The sequence below is a fragment of the Penaeus chinensis genome, chromosome 24 (assembly GCF_019202785.1).
Source record: "Penaeus chinensis breed Huanghai No. 1 chromosome 24, ASM1920278v2, whole genome shotgun sequence".
In the NCBI taxonomy this organism is placed as follows: domain Eukaryota; kingdom Metazoa; phylum Arthropoda; class Malacostraca; order Decapoda; family Penaeidae; genus Penaeus; species Penaeus chinensis.
Genome location: NC_061842.1, coordinates 6,670,241 through 6,688,050, shown reverse-complemented (window position 1 = coordinate 6,688,050; position 17,810 = coordinate 6,670,241). Strand labels below are relative to the sequence as shown.

The 17,810-nt window shown below is 45.7% G+C and overlaps 1 protein-coding gene across 2 annotated transcripts; it reads left to right on the top strand.

Moving 5' to 3' along the window:
* Positions 1–12,911, top strand: LOC125038312 (14-3-3 protein zeta). Of its 2 annotated transcripts, none has more exons than XM_047631781.1 (7): positions 1–158; positions 4,752–4,856; positions 4,963–5,120; positions 5,240–5,278; positions 6,223–6,346; positions 10,112–10,275; positions 11,055–12,911. In XM_047631781.1, exons 2-7 carry the CDS (start codon positions 4,757–4,759, stop codon positions 11,208–11,210), a joined length of 741 nt encoding a protein of 246 aa, XP_047487737.1. In that variant the 5' UTR covers positions 1–158; positions 4,752–4,756; the 3' UTR covers positions 11,211–12,911. The 2 variants fall into 2 exon arrangements, with proteins under 2 accessions (XP_047487737.1, XP_047487736.1); XM_047631780.1 differs by lacking the exon at positions 10,112–10,275 and adding an exon at positions 9,796–9,959 and having other exon boundaries at positions 2–158.
* The last annotated feature ends 4,899 nt before the right edge of the window (positions 12,912–17,810 follow it).

The following is a 17,810-nucleotide window of genomic DNA, read 5'->3' as shown; positions in this document are numbered from 1 at the left end:
GAGAAGCTCGCTTGACTCGCGGCCTCCGTGGGGCGACCAATGAGAACCCCGTAGCGCGAGAGGAGCCCAGTCGCCAAGAGGTGTTGGTCGTGTGAGGGTCGCTCTGCCCTGGGATATACCTTTATATTTGTGTAAATAGCACCTATTTTATAAAACAGGTGAGTCCCGTCCCTCCGCCCGGGTCGAGGGGAGCCGCGGAGGGCGAGCCAGGCAGGGTGCCGCCCGGATTTCCCCTCGAAAAGCGGGAGAAAAGGGAGGTAGGTGTGGCCGGGGCGAGAGGCTGAGCCGGCTCGGCCAACGCCGGCCTCGTCGCCCTCGCCCTCCTCTCCCTCTTCTCCCTCTTTTCTCTCTCTCTTCTCCCTCATTCCTCCCTCTTCCCCCTCTCCCCGCCGCCGCCTCGCCCTCGGCCGCCCTCCGTCCCCGCCTGCGTCGCCAGCTGGAGGCGAGCGGAGGGCGAGGCGGCGCCGCGGCGGAGACCATGTGATCGGGGCTCTCCCTTAGGCCTCCCCCCCCCCCTCCTCCTCGCTCTCTAGGCTGAAGATTTCCCACTTTTCCTTCGCCCTTTCTCACTCTCTCTCCCCTTCCTCCTCTCTTTCTCTCCTTTTCTCTCTCTCTCTCTCTTCGTAGGCCTATCTCTCGCCCTCCTCCCCCCCCTCGCCCTCGGTAGGCCTATCTCCCCCTTCCTCGCTTTCCCTTCCAAGTCCTCCTTTTATTGCCCTTTTCTCGGTTATTCCTCGATTTTTCTTTTCGAATGTCTGGTCCCGAGGCCTTATTTCGCCGCCCGGTCGACGCCCACCGAGAGGAATCTTCTGGAATATTCTCGAAGGGAGGAAAAAAAAAAAAAAATCGGGCTTCTTCGGGCCATTCCAGGTTTTATTTTCTTATGTTAGGAAGGAGGGAGGTTTACGAAGAGGGAATTCCAGGTTTTTTGTTGGTTTTATCAAAAGGGGGGGAATTTCAGGGTTTTTTTTTTAGGAATGAGGGAATTCTAAGAGATTTAGGAATGAGTGTTGTTTTAAAGGGAATTCCAGGGTTTTTTAGAAATGAGGGAATGGTGGTTTTTATTTCGTTCGTTTTTAGGGAATTAGCTGTTTTGTGAGGAATGTTTCATAATTTTGTCCCAAGTTTGTGGTTTTGTGGTGTGGTAACTTTGTATCATAATTGGAACTTGTGAAATTGTGTTAATTGTGTAGTTTGGATAAAGCTAGAAAGCTGATGGAACTGTGGAAAGGTGCGGCTCTATTTAGGGTGATAGTTGATTGCTAAATTCTTTCAAAGATTGATCGATTTCCTTTTTTGGGCCTCTCTTGAATTTGTTCCTGAAAGTACGGTCATGGGTTTTTGGTAATGTGGCATTGTAATTGTCATGGGAAGCGGAGGATAAGTTCGTGGAATGTCTGGGGGGTGAGGGGGGGTAGGTGGGCCAGGGCACGCCTTCCCGAGTTGCCTGGGGGTACAACCGAGGTAACGCGGGCATGGCGTGCCCGGCTACGGGCCGTAATGTAATTCGGGAGGGAGCAAGGCGAGGTGGGGGTTTAAAGATGGTCTTGACTATCAGAGTTTCGGGCTTGTGTTCAGAGTTCTGTAGGGCCTCAGTGGGCATTTGTGTGGGCCTTTATTTGGTTGAAGTATGGATTGTATGGGAAAAGGACTGAGGGTTTAGTCTGTATTGTTGGCCTAATCTGATTTGAAGCCAAAACAGGGCATGGAGCTTCGGAGTACAACCCACAGTGCAGGCTTTTGAATTTAACCCCCCACCCCCCTTCCCCCATGCACTAATACCATTATTTCAGAGAAAATAACTTTTGAGGATGTAAGTGCAAGGATGAAAAGCAACGGCAGAATCCGTGGGCTATGAAGTCCCCTGAAAAGAGCTGATTGGTAAATGCGATGGACGGTTTAACTTGGTTGAGGGACGGTAGCCAGCATTTGCGGAAAATGCCTCTTTGATGTTTTCTCAAGTGCTGATTGATCTGTGCTTTCGTTGAGCAAAAAAAAAAAAAAAGTTAGAATTCAAGGAAAATTAGAAATTAAATTGATCAGTACAATGACCCACATTTTCTGCTTGGAAGTTAAATTTTCTCCAGAGTAATGTCACTGGTAAAAGTAATTACTTAAAGGGTTATAGTGCCAAAGTTTTGCTACTGATGTCACAGATGATGTATGCAGTAAGCTCATTCAGTTATTCAGAAGGGAAAGGTGTCGGGTCATGTTGGCCTAGATTTTGAATAATTTTCTTGTGACCTTTACAAAATGTCATGATGGTAATGGTTTGAGGCTTCTGGTAACGAGCAAGATTATAGGCTTAAAGCAAAGCTATTGAGTACAGGTTCTTGCTACCATGAGTGATCCATAAGAATGTAAAGTATGAGGGGAAAGTGTCATGAAAAGTTGCCAAATCTTGTATTCCAAGGAGAGAGAACTTGAAAAGAAATTTATCAGCAATTAAACATCTTTATGACTTTTCTAAAGAAGCATCATACTAACTGGTTTATAAGTTTTGTATTTGATTGTTACTATCTGAAAGAATCTTTACTCATTTTTTTCCCTGCTTCAGAATGTACCTTCTCATTACTTAGTCTCCAAAGTATGCCAACTGTGTAAAAGATTTGGCCCATGCTAAGGTCCGCGTTCTGAGACACGGTGCAGATGGGCTGTTTCACGGGTGCAATCCCCCACCTTCCCTTGTTGAATTTTCTGTCTTTGAATAATTTTCCGAGATTTGACAGCATTCAGTTTAGTTCAACAGTTGGAGAGTTTGGAACCAGTGTCAATAAAATGACCTTAAATGTTTTACTTGACAAACACAGGATGTAGAATTTGCTTCCCTTTTGTTACTTTGAGAAATAAGAGAACCAATTTTAAGGCAGAATCTTTCATGTTTTTCCTGCTTGTATTGTAGGTACTGCTCTTGTACCTGCCCAACGTTTCTTGCTTATCGTTTCATATTTTGACATTTGTTCAAGGAGTCTCCAGGCACCCCCCCCCCCCCCTCCCCATTCTGTTATAAGTTTTATTCCCCTGACTCGGACCCTGGTTTTTGTTGCAGTTCAATTGTGGAGAAGATTGTCATTCTTGTGTTTTGTTATGTCATTGCCATTGAAATTCCATGTCCTGCCACTTCTCCACAGCTCTATATTCTTGAGCATGTGGTTCAAGTAATGTGAATTTATTAATCTTTAGCATCTTTTTCTTGTATCTGATCATTGTATTATTCTTTACTAGAATTGACTACATGCTTTTTCCCTTCTCCCCTAATGTTTTTGAAGTATATAAAATGGTTTTCATTTTATATTCATCCATATATTTTAGTGTGAAGATTTTCTTACACCCCCCCCCCCCCTTAAACCTGCCAGACCACCTCATATTCTCTTACCAGATTATACCATAGCTGTACATGTAGCAGTTCAGTTTACTATCCTAACCCTTGTCTTTTTTGTAATCTCCATTCTCCAGCCTTCTGCCTCTTATCCTCTTATTTCACTCGGCTATCCTGTCTTGTCTGTTTCTCTCATCTTCTGTTGTGCTCATCTTCATTGCCATTCTTATGCCTTTACCCTCTCATTTTCCATACCTCCTCCACCCTTCCTCTACTTCTGCTACACCACCACTTATATTTACTAATAATTTCCTCATGACTAAATCAGCTGTCACTTATCAGTTTCACTCTTCTCTCTCTCTCTCTCTCATGCTTTCTCTCCTACTGTGCCTTCTCTTTCCATTCCATGGCTCGTCCTTCTGCCTGTTTTGCTCCTGCTCAATCACTCTCCTCTCTCCTCTCCTCTCCTCTTCCACTTAAGTTAGCCCTTCACCTTTTCCCCTACTCATCACATCTTCCCATCCTCCCTCCCTGCTATAGCTGTACTTCCTCACCGTGCAATTTTTTGCTACCTCCTTAGTCGTCTCTCTCGCTTATCTCGTAATCCTTTTCTTTTTTCACCCTCTTCTCAGTTAGTGTTTTTTTTATGGGTGTTTTTGCCTGACTTTTTTGTACAAAGCACCTGTGCCAGCTACCCATTGTTATGGCAGCCATCTGTTCTTGATATCACAAGTTGTAATGCCTACTTGCATCTTTATAATAGTCATAGGCCTTTTTCCAACTTGGATTTGAAGAAACCTGTGAAGACGTAAGAGGCATTTAAACATCCTACTGTTTTATTTCTTAATCAGCTTAAAAACTAACAGGTGTAGCTCTTTAACTTCAGCTGTATGTACTAAATTTTGGGGTTGAAGGAATATGGTAAGCTTTTCAAAAAAATTCTGTTTTGGGACGAGTGCTGGAACAGATGGAAGCTGTTGTTTTCAGGGCTTTCTTTTAAAATTGTACACGAATAGGTGGTCTTGCTGTGCCATTTGTCTGTTGACCCTAACATTTATTGGCATCTTTTCGGTTGGACTTTGTACAAGTAATTATCAGATACTCTACTCTTTCTCGCATTAGGGAGAAAGTGGTCCACATGCGACAGGTGTTCACTTGAATTTTGGATACATTAGATGGTAATATTGTTTGGTGACGAAAAGGGAGCCTTTCACTTTGGATTTATTTTGAAGGATGCGTGTGAGGGGGATTTGCAGGTGTTCAATGCCAATGAAAGAAAGTGTGAATTGACATTGAATAGTGTGCTGACATTTTTAAGTCTTGAGGTGATGGATTTCAGAAATACTGAAACACAGGCGGGCAATCTGTTCATTCCTTCAATGCTAGACTTGCAGTAGTTCATCAGCTAACGTTTTATTTCTGTTCATTCCAGACACAATGTCGGACAAGGAAGAACAAGTACAGCGGGCCAAGCTTGCTGAGCAGGCAGAGAGGTACGATGATATGGCAGCAGCCATGAAACAGGTCACAGAAACTGGTAAGTATTTTTGGTCCACGGGAGGCTTGCTCTAACTGTCTTACTGTATCCATAATGTACCTGTTCATCGACGCTCCGATCTAACTGGCCTTCTCCTCTTTTGCAGGCGTCGAGCTGTCAAACGAGGAACGTAATCTTTTGTCAGTAGCCTACAAGAATGTCGTAGGAGCTCGGAGAAGTTCCTGGCGAGTAATTTCATCCATAGAACAGAAGACAGAAGGTTCAGAGCGAAAACAACAAATGGCAAAGGAATACAGAGAGAAGGTATGTGATAGCGTTGGATTGCTTTTCACGTGTTTCATGGTGTTCATTTTGCGACAGTTGATTTTTAACCTCGAGTTGTATATGAGGTCTAATCTGATGTTCTTTCTCCTCCATTGCAGGTCGAAACAGAACTTAGGGAAATCTGCCAGGATGTATTGGTGAGTGTTAAAGTATTTTGTTTTCTTTTATTCAAATGAGACACGAGGAAAACCTTTAAGTAACTGTCATCATAGTGATGATCGCCAGACGGGTCTTAGTTTGTTTATTTTTTAACGCGTTCTAACTTTTACGAAATTTGGTAATCCCACAATATCCTAAGTGTGTACCAGACAGTGTAATGGACACCGCGTGCTTGTCGTAAGGTGTACGCGGTCTGGCTGTGGCCTCGGGCTATCGTATGCGAGCCAACGTTCTTCCAGGACGGCCTCTTGCCTTCCAAGGTATTCACGAGGCTCTCAAAGCGCCGCTGTAATTGCCAACCAGTCGTTGACCTAGCTGTATTTTTTGATTGTCTTCGCATGTCTTTGCCGTCAATCAATCCCGCTGTCGTTGTAGCGAGAAAGCTAACGATCATGGTAGTGTGTTTGTAGGGTATTGGTTCTCGCGTGGCGGTCCTTGACTTTGGGTGCGGCGGCCGTGCGGCAACCCCACATTCCATTCATACCCCGCCCCTGTAACCCCCTCACCTGCCCCGGCCCCTGCCCCGGAGACAGGCCGACCCCCTCGCGGAGCTCCTGCCCGCCGTTCATTCCCGCGCAGTCACTCCATTGAATGATTCTTGGCGAAGGAAATAAACGGCGTGCCTTCATCTTATCTGTAGCATATAAGACTTCCTCGAGGGTTGACGGCCTTTTGTTTCTCAAATTCCGCCGCAAACGGTTCGGCGACGCGTGACTTCTTCCATGCGGCATTCCGTGTTTTCAAGAGGGCTGCTCCAGGGGAGAGAATGTTAATCACTCGGAATTCCTTCGATGTAATATCACGTCCATAGACTCGTGTTCTCAGTCGAATTAACCCTTGTTGATGCCTTTGAAATGTTTGGTTTATAAGTTTTCATTCGTCTGAATAAAATGTAATACGAGAACTTTCTTTTGCTTTGCAGGGTCTCCTCGACAAGTTCCTTATTCCCAAAGCCTCCAACCCTGAGTCTAAGGTCTTCTACCTGAAGATGAAGGGAGATTATTACAGGTACCTTGCTGAAGTCGCCACCGGTGATGCGCGAGCGGGTGAGTACTCGTAGTTATTTGTTCTGTTAGATTTGGTCCACCTATAACCTCAGGTAGTTTTTCTCGGGAAAACCCACGAATAACTTAGTTCTTAGCTGGCTAGACGAATATAGGTCAAGAGTTCAGCCTTGCCCATGATATATTTTTTTTTTTTTTGTAGCATCTACTGTATTTAATTAGCGTATTTATAAGAGTAGCGGATGAGCCTGTGATAGTGTAGGGTGTGGAATTCCGGGCTGGGGCGCACTTCCGGCACGTGAAGCATCATCCCCGCCCCGTGGGAACTGGACGTGGCTAACCACCCGGCTAACCTAGGGCTCCTTAGCGAGATATTTTGGGCTTTGCTCGTTTTGACTAATGCCTCATGGGGGAAACGCTTCCTGGGCTTCGCTGTAGGTTTGGGTAGGATTAACACAATAGTTTGTAGCTTGGTGCGTTTGATGAGGTAGCCTAGTGTGTGACGTGGAAGATTTTCCCCCAAGACTGCTGTGGCTAGTTCAGTTATAACATTCAGTTACAAGCTAAATGCCTAATACATTAGTGGCAATTTATATGAATAGTTTAATTGTTGAATATACGAAGGGAACTTGTCCCATGAGCAGAGGGCGTGGTCAGACGGGGGCGTGACTCAACAACGGTCTCGTCCCTTCCCTCCCCCTCTGCCTCCCCCCCCCCCCCCGCCCAAACTCCCTCCGGGACAGACCGCTTAGTTCCTCTTACTACCTAACCTTCTCTGGATCCTCCCCGCCTTCCCGTGGACAATGTTTGCTCTCCTGCAGCATTCGACTTCAGTCAGATCATTGCAGCTGAATCTCGAGATTCTCGGAATATTACTGCGGAGTAGAATGTCGGTTTCCATTTCGTCTGGTAATATTGGATAACCATTCGTTGTGGTGACATCTGGCAACTAACGTCTTGTTCAGTTGTCGCTGCCATCACCCGCGGAGGCTCATGGTGGAGCTCGCGGTCGCTATTCGTGCTACTATCTATAGACTTCTAACGTAGATAATAGAATCTGAGGCTTCGTGTAGATTACCTCTAACCTTACAGCGTTGGTTATGATAGAAGTTTCACTGTTCTTAATACTATTTCAAGTATACGTGGAATGACGACATGGCGGGAGTAACAAGATCGGCCAATAATAGGAAGTCTGCCAGTAACTTCTTGCCACCGCCGGTCTGTTAGCTCGTTCGTTCAAAAGTAAAGTGACGTGGCCATAAGGATCTTTTTCTCCAGTCACACTGTATTTAATGATGGAAGCGATTTCCGGTCAAACTTTGAACAAGGATGGATTGTCGGCGTGTATTGAGCCGGTATTAACGCAAGCCAAATTAATATTTCTAATAATAGGCACTCGGGAGCGTGGCAGTATAGGAGTTAAGGTATTTATGCCGCGGCCGTGAGATTACGGAGGAAATAGTGGTGTGGCTACGTTTCCGGCGCGATGTGGCAGACGCACGGCGGCGCAGCCATGAGCCAGCTCCTGCTCAATGGCGCTGTAACACTCGGCTGCATTTCCGTGAGGCTACAGAAAGACGGGAAGCTATAGTAAATGGATGGCCGTGTTCAAGGGGACAAGGGGGGGTTGTAGGACGCGAGGCCATATTCGTGGGTCTGGAAGGACCTGTGTAAAAGGGTACGAGAGCTCGTGTAAGGCCGGTTCGAGCCAGCCAGTGGGCGAGTCGCTGACGTCACTGGATTCCGGCGACTGCTACTGCCGCCATGCATGTACGAGCCGCCGAAGGCTGGTGTGCCGCGGGACTCGTGCACGTACTACGCTTGCCTCGGACATGCGGGCCTTGTATTTTATGCGGCATTATAATAGGACGGCTTTCGTCTAGTTGGAGGGTGTGCGTGGAGGCCCGGGCTGGAGTGCTGGGTGTGACGTAGACTGGTTTTCCTACCGGTTGGCCGCCTACCTGGCTGGCTTCCACGCCCCCGCCCGCCTAACATAGTGCTCTCACCCCAACGCATGGATACACGGCAAGTGGATCCGAGTCGTGGTAATGATGTCAGCTCTATTAATAAAAACCTGCAGTCAAATTTATCATTCTCGTGGTATCTGCATTTTTAACACATGCGTTTTGAACACTTAGAGATTTTTTTATTCCTTTTTTTCTTATCCGTTAGTTATTCTCTCGCGAATATGAAGTGTTCCGGGTCGTAGATCCGTCAGCTGATCAACGCAATCGGGTCCACGTTGTTGGAAAGGGCCAGGCAAGGGAATTTAATAGACACGTGACAGGAGGTAGTGAATGGCTCGCGGCCGACGATTGGGGTTGGTGGGGGGGGGGGGGATGAGTCATTCGCGGACGTCACAATGAGTCATACTGAGCGAGAGGGAAAAGCTAGTAGTCATCATGAATACTATCACATCGGCGAACGTGCCATTTCGCTGATTCAGAAGTCTTTCCGAGGATCCTGTCGGCCTTTTTTGTTCTTTTAGACGGGAGCGTTTTATCGACTCGTAGACAATGCCCCAAGTCTGTATTGATTTTTCACTACGGCACGCGCATCTTGGCCGCGAGTGTTGCCAGATTCATTTTTTCCCGCAATGACTTCTCAGATGATATTCGATTTACTCGCCTATTCAATAGCTCATTCGCACGCGGTTCCAAAGGGTCACGAGCAGTCTTGACGACATTCTGCATTAAACATAGACGTGGGCGCCGCCGCGTTCTCTAAGGGATCTCAAAGCCACATTAGGAGCTGGAGGTTAGGGACAGCGGCGGTGAAAGTTGTGGAGGCGTAGGCAAGTGGAGCATGACAAGTGGTGTGGGCGTAGAGGTGGATGTGGGCGAAGTGACCAGCTCCAAGCATGGTCACACACCTTCGCGGACCTTGCCTGCTGTGGGGGAATGGACCGGGGGGGGGGGGGGGGTGACGCTCCGAAAGGCATCTGTTGTATTAGTTACATGCGTGGAATAACTCCATTCGGTTGCTCGAGTACAGTTGCTGAGGTCTGGCGAGATGAAAGGGCAGGAACTAAAGACGAGCCCGGGTCTGGTGCCCCCGCCCGCCCCTCGACCATCTCCTCACTCATCCCCCCCCCCCCCCTTGCGCTCTGTCCTGTGCCAGCCCACTCCACCCGCCTTCAACACGCCCTTTACACCTCAACAGCTCTTGGCATTTAGGGCCTCCAATTCCACACTTTAGGAGGGCTCATACTTAGGGAGCAGTTTCTTATTTCTTATCCTTAGAAACGGTATAGTAGGGTAGAATTAGGATAGAAATGGGGCAACGATACAAGGAAGGCAGTGTGCTTAACCCACTTTTTTGGTATTTTTTTAAATGCATGTCCCCTCATAGGTTAATATTGATTGAATGTTCTTTAGAAATAAAAAGGTATCCTGCCAGTTGTAGGTATAACCTACGTGCCCCAGGTTGGTTTAATTACAGTGGATTCCTTGTGTGTTTGCTTTTCATAACTTGCTTGTTTCCGTGTCCAGGCGTAGTGGACGACTCTCAGAAGTCGTACCAGGAGGCTTTCGACATCGCCAAGGCAGAGATGCAGCCCACCCACCCCATCAGGCTGGGTCTGGCGCTCAACTTCTCCGTCTTCTTCTACGAGATCCTCAACTCGCCTGATAAGGCTTGTCAGCTAGCGAAACAGGTACACATTATTTTCCTTCAATTTCAGGTTTTCACCGGAGGCAGAGGAGAGCAATCGTTACGGTGTTTCGTTGGGGACTTCTTACTAATACATTTAAGCCACTTTTGTATTTTTTTAATCGAGATATTGACCTGCATTGCTTGTTCTTCAAGTTGTGGTTGACGACTCCCAGAAGTCGTACCAAGAAGCCTTCGACATCGCCAAGTCAAAGATGCAACCCACCCATCCCATTAGGTTGGGTCTTGCCCTCAACTTCTCGGTGTTCTACTACGAGATCCTCAACTCTCCTGACAGAGCGTGTCACTTAGCCAAGCAGGTAACGCGGCGTTGACCCATGTGCCGCTCCACTCACGCGACCACACCAGCTAACTTGACCCTTGACCCCTGGCTGTCCCAGCATACTTGCATGACCCCGCGTGTCATGTTCACTTCTGTAGCTGGGTAGTCGATTCGTGAGTCGTAGATTAACACGGATCGTGACTTGTGTTCTTACACTAACCAAATTTCAGTGTGCTCGTAGCAAACAGTATGGTAGATAATGTCGTCCTGACCTTGCTCTTAAGGTTTGTCCGAGATCTCTTGGTCTAGTTGAGATTGTGAGAATGATTAGTCTGAATTCGTATGTGATGGACTTTCGCTCAGTGGAAAATGGTGGCCCCAAATTCACCGTGATGTTGTCATGGCTTGGGCGAAGATACGCTGCGTGGTCGGTGACACATCGGGGCGAAAAGTATGATGGTTGCTCTCCTCTCCCACGGGAAACACCTTAGGCGGCCACGATTTTATACTAATGATGGAATTTCTAACTTGTAGTTTTATTCCGTTTTGAAGCATGTAATCTTTGTTTACTAATTTGTCAAATGTTGGGTAAATTGTACAGAAATTTCGTAGTACTATTTTGTCATTTCAAGCAAAGTTTACTACTACAACGAAAATATTTGGAAGACTTCGTAAGGATAGTGCATAACCTCATCATTTTAGTGCATTTGAGCTTCAAATACGTGGGCAGAAAGTGAATAAGGGAAAGAGAAGGTTGTTTGGGATTAACGATATAGGTCGGTAATTAATTTTTTTTTTTTTTATCTCCACTTCCAGGCATTCGACGACGCTATTGCGGAGTTGGATACGCTAAATGAAGACTCGTACAAGGATTCTACGCTCATAATGCAGCTCTTGCGAGATAACTTGACACTTTGGACGAGTGACACGCAGGGCGAAGGAGACGAAGCTAATGAGGGCGACCAAAACTGATGAACGCAACCCCTTTTAGCAGGCTCCACTCGACCCTCCACACTCCTACCTACCAGTCATGATGCCTGAAGGGTCGACCATTCCTCACAGCTCACTCTTCACACCGCCAGCGTGGCTACAGTAGTCGAGGCTACGGCTGGGCGCTCCTCAGTGACGCTACGCTCACCACCTCGATACTCCCGGCCGCCTCACCACCGCATCAACGGTCGTCCCTCGGCCTCTCTGCTGCCTCAAATGAACATCACCTCGAGGAAGTCAAAGCTCGAGTAGACATCAATTCTTTCCCAGTGCATTTGTGACTCACCATTGAGGAGCAGTCCCGGCTGTTAGGTTAACAATCGTGCACAGGCTACCCGGCGAGTGTGATTGTCGCAGCTCTTTGCCACCATCTCGAAAGAGACTGTGAAGTGAATATGACAGTGGGATCTTCTCTCTGGAACAACGTTGAGAGACAATTTTGATAGTGTGAAATCAACGCTTGGGTCGGCTGGTCGTTTCTATGGAGGCGGCCAGCCAGACTGCATTACTTATTACTGCTAAATGAACCACTTAGCATTTTGTACTTCCCATGGGGTCGGGCTCCCTCGGTCCCGCCTCTTTGTATGTAACGTTGCGTACCGACAGTCAAGAGGACAAACCAACAAGTATGAAGAGATTGTTACTGTATTAACCGGTGGATCATGTGGTTGTAGCAAGAAAGATTATCTCCTTGATTTGGATAAAATTTGACCCCAGAGCTAAAACGATAAATAAATTGTTTTGAAGTTGATAAATAAGATATTCGCCTTTAATGTTACAGCCCATGAACACACTGTACGTTTAAGATTAATACTGTATTACTTATTGGTTTATTAGATGTGACCCCTTCAAAATTAAGCTGATTTTCTGTTATGTCGTGGCCAGTTGGTGTCTACAAGATCAATAATAATGCGGTAGATATTGACTTTGTTGGATGTAAGCATGGAGTAATGATGGAAAATGATTACTTTATTTTCATTTTTTTCACGTCGCTTTTGAGAATGATCGGCGGTCAGGTGAGTCAGAACAGGCATGGGAAGCAATATTGATTCGAATAACTTTTCACCACAAGGGCGGGATTTAATTGGCTACTCATTTTACCATCTTCAAAGAGACCCCATTGGCCAAAAAGAGATCCGAAATTGGACTACCATCACCAACAGGGGAGAGCAAGATGAAAGGTAACAAGCGGTAACACTCACGCCAGTCCTCCCACCTCTCCTGACGCCGAGAGTTCTCATTTGCTTTATTTGAAGACCAGTGAACTGAGGAGCTTTGTTTTCTCTGGGTTTGTACTTATAATCACGATGATTTGTAATAGGCAGAGCACCCAGCGAGGGAGGGAGAAGTACTATCAGTGCATCTCTCTATTGCCTAGCCAACGGTATTCAGTAAAATAAAATACAAAAAAACAATGAATGGTATTAGATATTTCTCATTCATTTTGTCATCAGCATTAATGGTAACCAAACACCTCCCCCGTAACAATTAATATTGGTCAAATCTAAAACAATAATAGTCACAACCATCTGTGCTTGAAATTGACTGCCAAATGTGAAATGTATTAAGAAAGCGTAAAATGTTTTGGTGGTAGTTTAGGTCGTCAAAATTTAACTTTAAAAAATTCTCGCCCCTTTGTCAAAATTGCTTTCCTAAATCAACGTAATAAACGTTTCATATATATGTTGTTGTTTCCACAAACCTTTTTGTCTGTACTGTTTCAAATAAAACTTCAAGATAGTGCAGCATAACACTACTTTTACATCGCCTGAGAAATCGTCACACTTGCAGAGCCCACACACCGTAAGTGAAGGAAAATACGTATATAGTATTAGTGTCAAGGTAAAAAAACAAACAAAAAAAGCATAAGTTTATAATTTGTGCTAATTGAGAGGCTTAAAAAATACTGTACAAACTACTTTGGAAGTAAACACCTTGTTTTCATAATACAAATGTTATATCTGATTGTAGCCGATCCCATGAAGGCAATAGAAAATAATAAATTTAAACTGATATAAAAGATCAAAACCGTTTCTGACCTACTTACACAATGATAAAAAGGCTGTTGTACACAAAACACAGCTCAAGGGAAGTCCAAAAGAAAAGACAAGCATTCTAACATGAACAGTTGAGCATCCCTACTGAAATAAACCTACCAAATGCATAATCTCCATCACACGGACTGAACGGTCATCACACTTGGGGGGGGGGGGGGGGGATGTAGGGGATCAGCCCTACTTTGGACGTTACCCCCTCGTCTCCATTTTGCATTCTCTTTCCTCTTCCTATTCTCCATTCCCTTTCCACTTATCCCGTTCGTTAACTCTATTTTTACACACTTCACCACAGTTCGTTATCCTAATGCCATGACCTATGATAACTGGTACATTTTTGTCCTTGCCATTACGGAAATCTTCAAGCATCGCTTTACGAACCAATTACACTCCCTTGCATGTGGGCTTCGTCCCCAAGCCCCACCCTATCGCTCCTTTGAACACGTCGCTGATGACAGATGTTGACGCGGCAGAAATAACAATCATACTTCAGCATTCATTTTTACGACGTATTGGTAAGCCCTGAAATCAAATCAGTATGTGGTGAGGGAGCGTTAATCAAGAGTTGAGGTGGACTGGAGTAAGTACCACATTCTTCGTATAAACATTCGCAACAAGGTCATTTTCATGCGCGTACAGAACTCGAAATATACACATTTTCTCACATTTTTTCCTCAATTAGTTCTCCATTTTCAATATATTTATATCACTTGCCAGTATTTACTATGATCCCAAAAGCTTATTTATGAATTAATATTCTGTTGACCAACCAATAAATAAATAATTGGAGGAGTGAATTAAATCCTATGATGACTGATTGTTAGGCATCTTCCATCGAGTAAAGCTTAAGTAAACTCCAGAAAAAAGGACAGTGCTAGGACCGAGTTTGAACAAGAGCTAGGCAAAAGCACAAAAAATTCGGACGCGATCAAGAGTTACCAGATCGTCAATTCTTCATGCCATTACATCTGATCGATTTTCTCAATATATTTTTCTTCTAGTTCCTCAAGCATACCAGTGACACAAGAAGTTCATAAACATTTTACAGTAATAGTTACCGATAAACCATTTTAAAAAAGATATTGCTAGCACCACTCGCCAACAGAGCCTCGAAGGAACCAGCCAGCTCTCCTCCAGGCACAGGTGAAGTTGCCATACCCACTGGTCATGTGACTGTTATAAGAGTTGCTGATGGAAATGGCGATGCATTTTAAGATGTGGCCACTACAGGATGAGAGTGATGACACCCGTTTTCTTCTGAAGTATTTACAGCCACCGAATTAAGGTTGAAGAATACAAGGAAGTCTCACATTTCCATTTTATTAGGAGAAACGAAAAGAAATTAAGAAAAAAACATGTTGATATCTGAAAGTAAAGATGAGAAGAGTAGCTTTAACCACTTGAATCTACGAGTCCACTCATGGGATCACGGGTCCCAAAATAGGGCAACGGAAGTACTTCTAATTTACTTCTGAATAGGAATTTGACATCGGCTGAAGGATGAGGCGGCGCAGGCCCCGGGCAGCGGCTTCGAACACTCCGAGATGCCATGTGGCAGGCTGTAACGGTTCGCGAAGATCTGGTGCGAGAGTTTGACTTGTCTTCTGTGAAGTTTTACTAGCGCATCGTTAGTGATTAACTAGTAGTCCTACTACTACTAATAGCACTAGTGCTATTAGCTGCTGCTGCTGCTGCTACTGCTACTGCTGCTGCTACTACTGCTACTACTACTACTACTACTACTACTACTACTACTACTACTACTACTACTACTACTACTACTACTACTACTACTACTACTACTACTACTACTACTACTACTACTACTACTACTACTACTACTACTACTACTACTACTACTACTACTACTACTACTACTACTACTACTACTACTACTACTACTACTACTACTACTACTACTACTACTACTACTACTACTACTACTACTACTACTACTACTACACCACTACTACCACTACCACACCACTACCACTATTATACTACTACAACTTCTGTTTCTATGACTACCACTTTTCCTGACTATTACTACAACTGTTACTACTACTGCTACTAATATCACTACAACTATTACTAATTCTATTAGTGTTGTTATTATAGCAGTTATTAACTTTATCATTATTGTTATTAGCATTACCATCATTGTTTGTTTGTTGTCTATACCTTGCTTAACGAAAAGATTACACTACTCATTTTAATTGTAACAAGAAACAGTGACGTCATACAAAATGGCAGGTCGCCCAGCTGTGGCAGAGGAAGGGGGAATAAACAATATCCATAACACTAACTGTCATGAAAATGTGCCAACCAGTCTCTGCCTCGCTTCTCGTTTTAATGAAGCCAGTTATCAGTTACACATACCGGGGGGGACAGCAGGCACAGGCAACATATCTATCATACAACCAGATTTATAAGTTGCCTGACAACATACGAGCGGGTCAGAGCGAGTAAGACAATACTGTCAAGTGTACCAGGTGAGTTCGCAGGTCAAAACAGGTGACTTGACAAACAAGATAATGAGGCAGACTTTCACTGTCCTGGGAACTGGAGGGAAACGGGCGTAAGCCACACAGCACACAAAGGCGAGAGATACGGGTGTATTGATTTTTACTTCGTTTTGTGTGTGTGTGTGTGTGTTTTTTCCTCTCTCGATTTTCATGGTTGATAAATATGTGGCTAGTAATCGGTTGCTTGTTGAGATAAAAGATTTACTCCCTGGTAAGGACAGATTATCTCAAGGACGTTTTAATGGAAATGGGGACATGAGCTGTGTATGGCGTGTGGTTGGACCTGCGAAGGATGTGGTAAGCGCCGCCTGGTATGGTGACTATCGATATTCTGGTGATGATAGCGTGGTGTGTGGTGACGTAACGGTAGAGGGAGAATGATGATTGTGTGGTGTAATATGTGATGAGAGTGACAGAGTATGAAGTGGGCGTATCAACACTCTTTGAATATCTACTTTATGGGGGGAGGTAGCGTGTGGTGACTGAAGCGGCAGTATGGTGAGAGTTGATAGCGTGTGGTGTCTATTTAGCAGATGCTGTGAGTGCGATATATGCAACACAGCAAGTTGAACCAGTGCAGTAACCGCGGGAGAGACTGTGACGAACATAATAACATCGATAGTGACGAAATGACAAAAGGAAGAGTGTGGGAGGGAATTCGAAGAATCGGCGCGGCGAAGATCTACACATCCATCCTTGGAGATCGATAATCAATGCACGAGCGACTCACAGCCTGCAGGCCTATCTATCTCTCAGAACTCGAGTACTGTCGCTGAGTCCCCCCCCCCCCCTCTTTCCTCCTCCCAGGTACAATGCAGTTCCTCGACCCCGGGACCATGTGTGTGTGTAGGGTCATGCGCATATTATCAGTTCCTGTAGTTTTAAACACATGTATACTATACCATGCAAGTCTTATCAGTCGCTGATATAAATCCTCATGCAGACTGTACCATGCACACCTTATCAGTTCCTGTTACCATAAAAGCACATGCATACTGCATCATGCACTCGCCTTGCATCACACCAGAACGCACTCCTTGGGCCACGCCGCTCTCCACGCGTCCACTCGCACGTATGCAGCCGCCTCATGCACAGCCCTGTTAATCACGCTGCATTCCTTCATTACATGTATGTTCTCCCCCTCCTTCTCCACCCCCCTCCCTCCCCCTCAGCAGCGTCATGTGCACCTCGGTGACACAGTGTAAGTTCTGCTCATTAAATATTCTCTATTTCACGTCGATGGACAGTCTATAAGAACAAACTTTGAAATACCACGAGTTTGAACTCTCCTCTGGACTGTTTCATTTCAAATACTAGCATTAGAGGCGAGCGATTTGTTTCTGAGAGATTAAAGAGCCAGCAGATGTCAGGAAGGCCTTTTGGGGAGGGAAAGTATCTAATGTTAGGCCATGATAGATGCTGTCTTTATTTGTCCCGCGGGAAACGTGCCAGGGAATGTGATCAGAGACTTTCCTTCACTTTTCTCCCTCATGATGAACGCTCATGTATTGCCAACATCTGTGGCCAGCGTATCCCTCCCTCCCTACGCAGGGCATGAGTCGCTGGGGGGAGAGTCAGCGCGCATGTGTTCGAGTTCCCACGTGTCATATGAACACATGTATTTGAACATTTCTCCCTCGCCTCCGCTACTCGGGCGGGCGCGCCGGGTGTGCTGACTCACAATCAGCAAAGATAAATATGAATCAGTCATTCGGGTTGCAAGACTGCGGGTGATGCAACGAAGAGGACGTATTGCATGAGTGGCCTTGGGGAGTAAATATCCGTCCACCAGCAGGGGGAGGGGGCTAGGGGTGGCCAGGGGGTCAGGAGAGGTTCAGGAGGGGTCACAGCGCCTTCAGGGCGGGAAGGGACCGGAGTATGAAGAAGCCGACCCGGGCGTGAGGAGCCGCCGCGTCGGAGGGCAGGTTAGCGGAGGCCCCGGTGGGCGGCCGCGGTGTTTTACTGCAAGGAGGAGCGCGGGCAGGGGGGGGGGGGGGGGGGCG

Excerpts from the sequence above, each read along its gene's own strand:
- LOC125038312 (XM_047631781.1), top strand. The coding sequence starts at position 4,757 with ATGTCGGACAAGGAAGAACAAGTACAGCGGGCCAAGCTTGCTGAGCAG. Across the intron at positions 4,857-4,962 it reads GAAACAGGTCACAGAAACTG|GCGTCGAGCTGTCAAACGAG; the intron begins GTAAGTATTTTT and ends CCTCTTTTGCAG. Across the intron at positions 5,121-5,239 it reads CAAAGGAATACAGAGAGAAG|GTCGAAACAGAACTTAGGGA; the intron begins GTATGTGATAGC and ends CCTCCATTGCAG.